This window comes from Nelumbo lutea, chromosome 4 (assembly GCF_056320005.1).
Source record: "Nelumbo lutea isolate HS-2025 chromosome 4, American lotus-T2T, whole genome shotgun sequence".
In the NCBI taxonomy this organism is placed as follows: Eukaryota; Viridiplantae; Streptophyta; class Magnoliopsida; order Proteales; family Nelumbonaceae; genus Nelumbo; species Nelumbo lutea.
In genome coordinates, this window is record NC_142687.1 from 29,942,339 (window position 1) to 29,952,558 (window position 10,220).

The 10,220-nt window shown below is 37.1% G+C and overlaps 1 protein-coding gene across 6 annotated transcripts; it reads right to left on the bottom strand.

Moving 5' to 3' along the window:
* Positions 1–1,055: 1,055 nt before the first annotated feature.
* Positions 1,056–9,231, bottom strand: CYP77A5P (cytochrome P450, family 77, subfamily A, polypeptide 5). 6 transcript variants are annotated; one of them, XM_088985525.1, is made up of 7 exons: positions 8,391–9,231; positions 7,479–7,589; positions 7,157–7,373; positions 6,524–6,854; positions 6,287–6,348; positions 6,042–6,114; positions 1,056–1,379 (listed from the first exon to the last, which is right to left on the bottom strand). In XM_088985525.1, exons 1-7 carry the CDS (start codon positions 8,892–8,894, stop codon positions 1,298–1,300), a joined length of 1,380 nt encoding a protein of 459 aa, XP_088841651.1. In that variant the 5' UTR covers positions 8,895–9,231; the 3' UTR covers positions 1,056–1,297. The 6 variants fall into 6 exon arrangements, with proteins under 6 accessions (XP_088841651.1, XP_088841653.1, XP_088841654.1 ...); XM_088985527.1 differs by having other exon boundaries at positions 1,056–1,479; XM_088985528.1 differs by having other exon boundaries at positions 1,056–1,732.
* Positions 9,232–10,220: the final 989 nt, after the last annotated feature.

A 10,220-nucleotide genomic window follows, 5' to 3' on the forward strand; every position in this document is an offset into this window, starting at 1 on the left:
GATCATTGTTTCATAGTCATAGTAGAGGGGGGTCTTTGTCGCAAAACAAAGTAGAGGGGGGTCTTTGTAATTTACCCAAAAAACAAAGAAAAAAGATAAAACAAGGTCTAAAGATTGACTATGGACTGTCATTTCCCGAGGTTGGTGTGGAATCTCAAGGATACAAATTGAAAGCTTTCCTAAAAGGTTTGTTGTGAAGTACAAGGAGAAAGAAGTTTATGCACTGCACAAGTGACCAATTCTTCCAACATGAATCATGGAAAACTGAGTAAAGACCACTAGATTTGCATAGAGGATAAGAGGAATGCCAAATTTAACTTGAACACAATGTTTTAAAATGTGGAGGTGTGACATGAGCCATTTCATTACTTAGAGGCGTAAGGTAAGGCATAGTTCAAAAGGTGAGAGGTGTAAACCTCCCAAGCACAAGCCTCTAAGAGGAGGGAGGAGAAGAAAAAAGAGGAAAAATTCTCTCTCTAGGGGGGCAAAAGGGGTTTCAAGGGCCCTAGCCCCGGACCCAAATTTTCTTTCCCCTTCCCTTTCCCTTTGTCTTCTTTCTTTTTCTTACTCTTTCTTTCTCTTTTCCTTGCCTTCGTTTTCTTTTTTTTCATCTTTCTTTTGCCTTTTTGTATACGAGGCATGCATTTCATGGCAATGGAACTATTGACCCACCACCCAGAAGGAAATGCAGTTCCAATCAGTTTTTATAGTGTTTTTCAACAGTCAAGTTCGCCGATCAAATAGATCAACCTATCATCCAATTCCAACCAGATTCCAAGTCAATTTCACCAACTACTTTTGCTTGTGAAAAAGATCACAGGTTGGATATTAATTCTGCTTTTTTTTTTACTATATTACGATCCATTTGTCCCATGTTGGTAGTATGGGATGCTAATGCGAGGTATCCCACATCGGTAGTATGGGATGCTGTTGTGGGGTATATGTGTTTGGATTCCCTCCCTCTAACAGCTAGCTTTTAGGGGTGAATTCTCCTAAAGCACATAACATACTATTTTTGTGTTTCATTTCCATCATTAACAATTATAACACATATATTTGTTTAATATGAGGAATATATAATATTAGAAATGAGAGCAATTTTTTTCTATAGTTTTTTTGCAAAGGAATCAAATGGATGTGTTGCTAAACACAACTAACAGACCAATTTTAAGAAAAATTTAGTAACCTAATAAAAGTGGATTCTGCAGACAGCTTGAAAATGTCCTCACTCAAAACAGAAGATAAGGAAAACAATTGTTTATCTGGTGAACATTGTGGTTAGGATTTGCTGCGAGATCTACAATGGACTTTTGAGTAGCAGCCCCCTTTTACCATTTTCCTTTTCTTTTTTATGGAGTCGTTGTACAACTGGAGGCCCACTGAAAGTGTAGTATTAACAGCAATAATGAACAATAAAAAGAGATTTGGTATTCCCCATAATTGTTCTGAAACCCTGACTCGAAATTAAAAAGTTGATTTCTGCACATACATACAGTTGACATGTTGGATCAAAGTAACAAGTGATATGTTGATGAATGAAGAATCCAGTTGTAACCTATAAATATGATTGGCAAATCATATCTACTTTCTAACAAGATCACCAGTAAAACTCATTATTGTGAACTTGACACAAGTAATGCAACAAAGAAACACTTCATTCAAACCTTACTGTATGACATCCTAGTAAATAGGTTGTCGGTCACTCAGTCTCAATGGAGAAATTTAATTGGTTCTGCAATAAATATATTTTACGAGGAAAAATTATTCTATTGCCACTTATACAGACTTGATGGTGACAACTCAACTTCACATCCATTATAAATAGAACAGTCTTGAAGGAAAACAATTCTTTGGAATTAATGCAAGATGAAGTTGAAATCGTAAAGTAATCAAACAACGACTTGAAGTTTTCTTTTTTTTTAATGAATAACAGATCAATTTTAGTAATGGAGAATAATTCATATTACAAGAAATCAGTTACCCCAAAGTTCACTTTAGCTGGAATCCCATCCCCTCAAAACAGATGCCTTGAAGTTGAGAATGGTCAAAGACAGTTATAACTAAAATAAGAAAATATAATTTGTGCTTGCAATAAAGTTATTAGTCTATGGCAATTTTGTGTTCATGAATTCTGAGTATGTTTGGACAGTGCTCATTTTTAGCACAATGAAGATTTCAACATACAAAACTGGCTAAATACCACTACTGCATGAAACAAACTTAGCTCCCATCTAGATTGAATATTGGATGTTTGTCAATGGGCTTCAATCCGTATCCTTATTCTGGTCACACAATTGATTGAAGATTCATTTGATTTAAACCCCAACTACAAAATTTTCTTTCAAGATGAAAATTTCCTGAATAATTGAGAGGTTCAGAATGCTAATATTATATGCATTTTGCAGAAGTCCCAATCAGGGATGTGAATCTAGGTATTTCCTAAGCTTCTAAAGTAATATGAACCAAAACTGTATGTAGAATTGTGCCTTGAATTCCAGTCAGTGGCTTGTTCCATGATCCGAGGAAGAACCCGAATGGGAGTTTTCATTGAGGTCTGTATATATAGATATATATATGTTATGTTTGTAGGGTTTTAGCTGAGGGTCTAATCTTTGTAACTGACACACATACAGAGAGAGTATTGGGTGTTAAGGTTTTGTGTGAGGCTACTCAACCTTGCACTCCATTTTTCCTGATTTAGTGGATTTCTGCTCATCACGCCAAAGGCCAAACCATGTAAATATGTTTGTTGTTTTGTTCTTCTGTTCTCTGTAGATTTGTTCATGGGCTGGGCTCAGGCTTAGCTTTTGCCAAACTTTGAATGGGTCCAACCTGAAGTCCAAGCCTGAAACAATGTAAAGCTGAGTCTAAAGCCTGGCCTGTGAACAGTATCTCTGTTTTGCTTCATTTTTGTGCCATTTTGGACATGTTTGATTCTGGGTTTGTCTAACACTATATGATCTAAAACTATTTGAGCAAAAGCATGGATAACAACTGCCAGAAGAAGGGCTGCACATGGTGTTCATTGGTCCAAACCAGAATTCAAATCCAATCTGATTAACCCAATTTGATCCATTTATAATTGAATCAAATATGTATCTACCCCAATCAGATCCAACTTGGTCCAAACCTGACAGTATATAAAAAATGCATATAACTACATAGAATTAAGATATATCTATTTATAAAGTTGGTTTGAACGTTGTGTTTACTAAAGAGCCATAGATAAGTTCTTATAGAAGTTTTAAGCCATTTTATTCATCATATATAACAGCAAAGTTATTTCCAAATCATTTAATTAATAATAAATAATATTCGGATCTTTTTTTTATTTGATTTAAAACTGGTATGCAATATCCAAATCTGATTTTAACCTGATGGATAAGATTCTATTTAAATCTGAAATTAACTGATCAAATTTGGATATAGGAGTATCCAATTTGAGTCCAGTCCATTTGCAGCCCAAGCCAGTAAGTATTTAGAGAGCCACAAACCTGTTAATTATTTCCAGATTGATGATTGATGATTGTGGTGTTTTCCCTTCATCTCACTACAGTCATGTTTTGGGTAAAATACTTAAAAATACCCTAAGTTTTCACAAATTGACTTAAATATAATCTGAGTTTTTCAAATAGACTTAAATATACCTTGTGGGTTGACCCCACTGAACTTAAACATACCTCATTTCTTCTACTTTTTGTTGAACCTCTTTCAATATTTTAAAAATCCTATTTTATCCTTTGAAAACAATAGAATCTTTTAAAACAATATACTTCCTTTCTTGCCCTGTTTTTGCAATCACAACAAAACTTGATTGCTCAAGGATCTTGCTCTGTTTTTATTAACCTAAGTTCTCTTTTACAATCACACTAGTTGTCTGAGGTTTCCTATTTGACTTAAATATGAGTACATATAAAGTGCTTGTCCATGAAGAACAAATTGGAAATGGTGAGGGAGAGGAAACCAAACCACTGAAGAAATTACTCCCAAAACCCATCTCTATAGGACCCTTTTTCCTGGTACCTAAGGTAGAAAGCTTATGTGTTGGGAGGTTTCTTTACCAAAGAATGTAATCTCACAAAGGGGAGAGACAGAAATTTGTTATTACCATGAAGGGAAATTTAAAGCTCTCATTGTCTGCAAAAAACCTTCTTGATGTTCTTTGTTCTCCTTTGAAACTCCAAGACATCCTCTCACTCATCAGCAATGGATTCCATTTGTTGGCATGTTGATGAAGCTCTTGTCTTCAAGGTTAATTTGTTAGCCCCTACTTCAAACAATTTCACCCATAGGATTGTTGTTAGAATCACTGAAAACTCAGTAGTCACCATTACTTTGGGCCATGTTCCCAGACTGGGTTTCTCTATGATTGGTCAACCTCTTCTAAGATTCCTAGTGTGGAGAATCCCAATATGGTTAGAGGTGAGAAGGAAGAGGGTGGGGTTGTGATTAGGAAGAGGGTAGGGTCAACCTCTTCTAAGATTCCTAGTGTGGAGAATCCCAATAAGCACTTATTGGCGTTTGGGAAACAAGCCTGAAACAAGTGCTTATTCAAGAAGCCCAAAATCTGGGCTTATTTTTAAGTGTTTATTCAATAAGCACTTATTTCCTTTCTGGTTTGTCTTGGCCAGCTACTTTGTTTTGAAAATACCTATACTTACCCTATTTGAAATAAGTGTTTTTTCACCAAACGCTTATGAGCACTTATTTTTCAATTAGCATTCCCAAACTTAGCCTAAACCATCTTAGTCTACTTGCTCTCATTTTATCACATATTAGAGCTACTCTTAGGTTCCTTCAAATGACTTCATTTCTGACTCTGTCCCTTCTAGTTTTTCCACTCATCCATCTCAACATACAAAATTTTTCCACATGCATTTGTGAATATGTTATTTCTTGACTGCCCAATACTCTGCTCCACACAGCATTGCTGGCCTTACAATTGTTTTATAGAACTTTCCTTTTAATCTGAATAGTGTTCGCCTATCACATAAGACTCTGGATGCACTTCTCATTTTTTCCATCCTTCTTTAATTCTATGGGTGAAATCTTCCTCAATCTCTTGTTATGAAATATTGAACCAGGAGTATACTGTCTACCAAGTCATATGGAACTCTGTTATTCCTCTATGGAGCATACTGTCTACCAGGTCATATGCCTTGGAAATTTCTTCGGCTTATTTCACATGATGAATAAAAGCATGGTATAAAAAGAATGTTAGAAAATTTCTTCTTATGTTTATAAGAGGACAAGAAAAATTGCTACCACACTAAAACTTGAAACTACCTTTATAACATCTACATACCATTCATCTTAATTGCCTATATATCTCCCTCAGCATAATTTTCACACAGCCTACTTCTGTAAAGTCAACTGAACTGAACCTAGTCCTCTAAACTGCTACAATTAAATGCTACTTACATGGTGACCACATATAGGAAACTTCGTAAACCATACATATGATTTGTACTAAACTATATACTACAAATAGGACTATTAACATCAATAAGATTCCCATCTTTCATACAGAAACAACTATTCCAGTTGTATGGAATTTGTGTTAGTATATATTAAATACATGCAACAAGCAAGTTTTAGTTGATCTCCCAGCTTTTAGATATGGAAATTTCTGAAAATATTGTATAGATTTTTTTTTTGTTTTATTTTTCAATTTTTTTACAGATAAATTACTGATTTTGGGTTGCAGTTATTCCGAATTGCAGACATTCTTGCAAATGAAGGCTTGTCTAACATGTATTTGCAAATGAGGCTTGTTTAAAATTAGAAAAATGTTAGTTAAGAAATCTCAAAATATGTTCCCTCCAAGTTACTTTGTTTTTAGGGAACATATTGCTAATATGACGCCCATAGTTCAAATAGAAATTAACAGTTAGTTCTACTTATTGAATGAACAACATCACACTTGACATGAAATTTTATCTTCAGGCTACTTGGAATATTTAAGAGGACAGGATAGATGAAGCAGTAACCACCCTAAGTATGCACATGTTAAAAAAAAAATACTGCAAAGGATGACTTACCATGCAATAGTATCCCAATGCAGGAAACCTCCATGACCTCTAGCATTATTGAACTTATAAACAGCGCCAGAAACTAGAGAAAAAAAAAAATCAACAAGCATTACCATTAATAATGATGCAATTCAATAACTCAAAATCTTAATATTATAGATGGCATACAAACTTGAGTACTAAATAATCATGAGAAAACATGGACAATAAAACAATAAAAAGAATAAGAAAACAATCTTCAAGAGAGAACATACCTTCATATCCACCAACCACTGGATCCTCTGAGAGCAAAAGGGGTGTATCCAGATCAACAAATCTGCAGAACAATTAACCATCAAGGGTAAACAAATCAAATAGGAAATTTTGAAGGGCTGCCCTTTTCTAGACTCATAAGAAAGAAATAGAGGGAGGGAATAGAGAGACAACCAAAAGGCATTGACCACTACAATATCTGCTAAAAGTAATGAATAATAAGCAAGAGCCACACTTACTTGAAACATCCAAGCCCTGAAGCCAGATGACCAGCAAAGCCCATGGCAAGTCTAGTTTCAACCATCCCACCAATCATCAGATTCAAGCCTGATTTTTTTGCTGCCTCAATAATTTCAAGGGCCCCCATAACTCCAACTTTGGCAAGTTTAATGTTTATGACATCAGCAAGATTTCCTTCTATAATTTTCTGTATGTCGAGAAAACTCCGGCAGCTTTCATCTGCAGCAACAGATATCCCATACCCCTTTGCAACATGATTAACATGGCCAAGACCTTCCCAATCATCTCTATGAACTGGTTGTTCAAAAAGAACAGGAATCACCCCCATTTCTGCCACAGAATCAGTGTTAGAAAACTAGTTAGAAAACTAACAGAAGATATAGATTATATGTTTGTAAAGTCTTGGTAGGCAATAATGATCTGTTTTGTGCTCTGTTAAAATGCTCAAAATATATGCAGTAATGATCTAACTTTTCTTTGTACCATTGAGGGTGTGAAGTAGATTTAATGAAAGAGATGTATCCAAAGTTCAGTTTTGTTTTTAAAAGTCACAGACAACCAACTCAGAAAGTCTCGGCATCTCAACATGCACAAATGGTCATACATGCCATAGAGTGCAGAAATACCCTTACCACAAAACTTCACAAGAACTTGAATAGCTTCATTGGCAGTATATCCTTCATTAGCATCCAAGATAAACATGCAATCTGGGTGGGCCAACCTTATGGCTTTAAGAACTTCTATATCTGCATTCAGATTCTTTCCAACCTTAAGCTTCAAAGTGTTGAAACCTTGCTTGTAATACATTGAAGCCAATTCAGAAGCTTTTGAAGGAGAAACAATTGGAATCTGCATATATAGCATGCTAGATAAACTCAGTCCTTAAAGCAATACACAGTTAGCCACGGATGAAAATATTCAGTAAGAGATCAGCATCTAAGCTAGGAACTGAACTGTTATGTCAGTGGTTATGGTATTAGATACACCGCCAAATAATCTCCATAGGGGTATGCCAATGCTATTTGCAACAGCATCAATCAGTGCCATTTCAACTCCTGCCCTAACCTTCAACCACACATACAGCTCAATGAGGATTTGACTATCATTGTCTAACTAGATAAAACCTTTAATGAGAATGAAAATTGCATAGAGAAATACAAACAGATTTGGTAATCATTGATTACAACATTAATAAGTCTGCTTACACTGTAAATATATGTAGTCATATTGTGCTTGTGTGTGTATATTTCCTGGCAGAAAGGATACAACTTGGATTACTGTAGCATCACAGTAGATTTGCAATTCTCAAGGGACTTGAGTACTTCCACTGACTTCCATATGAGAAAAGTCGAGCAAAGTGTATAAAATGTAACTGGAACTCCAACCTCACTCCCTACTAATCAAGAAAGAGAGCGTTCCATCTTGAAATAAAGGACTTTTTTTTCTTCCCGTTTCCCCAAATTATAGTACTTTCAAGTTTCAATCTCCAAAAAAAAAAACAGTACTTTCCTCCTCTCGGTCCAAGAAAACAGTAACATAGTAGAATTGGGCCTGGAAGCATCAAATTTCTTTACTTGATCTCATAACTCCAATCATTAGACTTAGTTATTTGGGAAGTAATTCCAGTTAAGTTTAAATTTGAAATAAGTCTACAAAGTTTAGTTTGAATAATTAAGCAACTTATAAGTTAAATCTATCAACTAGAAAACCTGGGAAAATACAGGAATCATCAACACGAAACTTCAAATAGCACGGAAGGTTTAAACGTTGCACAAGCAATAATCACTGACCAACAATCATAGAATCCATAATCATCCATAGAAGAACAAGGAAGATTGAAAAATTAAAAAATCAATTCACACTCACTGAAGCAAACTCATGTCCTGGGAGAAGCCCGCCAATTTCTGCTAGCACCGAACCCAAGGTCATGGGCTGACTCCGCCTAAGAAACTCGCACACCTCCCCTGCCTTCACAAGCGCCGTTTGCTGATCCTCGGCAGTCACAAATGGGAGGATCGGCGCCTCACCCCACCCCACACACCCGTTATTCAATTCCACCCTGATGGCCACATTCTCCACTTTGTCCAGCCTGGATGAAGCAATTACGAAGGGCGCGATCAGGGGGACGTTCAAAGGCCTCCCTTCTGCTCTCTGGACATCGACCGAGACCGTCTCCATCAAAGTTTTGAAGCCAAAGTTCGTCACTGTGCTGGTGTGCACCGGCGAAGTTGTCATGGATTTACCGGTACCGGAGATGGCAACTATGTCAATCTTTGAACGAGGCCAAGACTGTCTTGTGGTCAGGAAAGTTGGAAACGAAGAAGAGAAGAGAGGGGTAGATGAAGAGAGACCCAACACAATGGGATCCATTTGCGTTGAAGCCTCGATGATTCTCCGGGTGGTAGTGATGGCGATTATGGTTTTGAAGTTTTGATTGGCAATAGTAAGATTTGAGAGTAATATTGAGAAGGAAGAAAGCAGTCATTACCCATCATGTCATTTCTCATAAAATAAAAAATAAATAAATAAATAAAAGTTATAGTGGAATCGTTCAGATTCTCAGAAGAAGATGCCTCTTCCTAAACAGTTGTGGAGGAACACATCCTACTGAATAAAATAGGTTTGATCACACATGTTCTGATCAAAGAGCAACTTGTTGAATAACAGCGGAGAAATACGGATACACCCAATGCAAACATTTTATTACAACTTACCGACATTTTAAATATATATTATTCACTCTATGATATTGAGGGCAGTTCTTTTCTACGCTGTGTTAGCTTTTCTTCCTATGTATCAAACAAAGAAAAGAAAAAGGAAAAAAAAAACCGTCTAGTGATTGAACTTCAAAAAGAATTCATAAACCCATCTATTCAAATTTCTTTAAAAATCTAAAACTTAGTTTTACACATTATTGAATATTCACTCAACCAAATTCAGACGATCCGGAAGATATGAATCATAGAATCCGGAGTGGTTCATCCAGCAAGGTCACTCCGATGCTTAAGTTAATATTTGGTTGCAAGCTGAAAATAGCTTAGGATGCAAGAGAGTGAGAGCTACGCATACTTCTCACCCGCGAGGGGTGAAGCCTTTATATACTAGTGCCCTAACGGGTTTGGTGGAACAGTCCCGGGATTTTCGCTGTATCAGGATGCGTTCCGTTTTAATTGGAGATAACGCCACCAACCGGTAAGGTTGTCCATCTCCGTCTGAATCGGGGAGTGGGTAGACGAAACTAGCCATTACAAGGTACGATCCCGTGAAAAGCGAAGCACGGTGATGGGACCCTCTGGGCGACAGCACAATGGTCGGTCAATATTACCCGAGCTAGTGTTCTTTAGGTTCGACCTAATATGAACGCCGAACTGCTATGGGACCAAGGCAGTCTTGATGCGGCCTCGTACCTAGGTGGCCTCGTCCCGAGGTAGACTTATCCCGGAGTGGTCTTATTCGAGGTGGTTTGGTTAACCGAGCTCGATCCGTCGCGGACTTGGCATGTCAGGCTGAGTTGTTGCCCTATTAGTGATGGTGTGTCCACGTGTCCCCTTATTACTAGCTCGGGCCAAATCACCCTACATCAATTGCCCCCCACTCCCCAGGCTAGGGGTCCCAATCCAGTGCAGGGAGTTCATGACGAGCCAAGTGGATTTGGTCCAAGGTTCAGGCAGCTAGTCAAATGAGTCACCAGTCAGA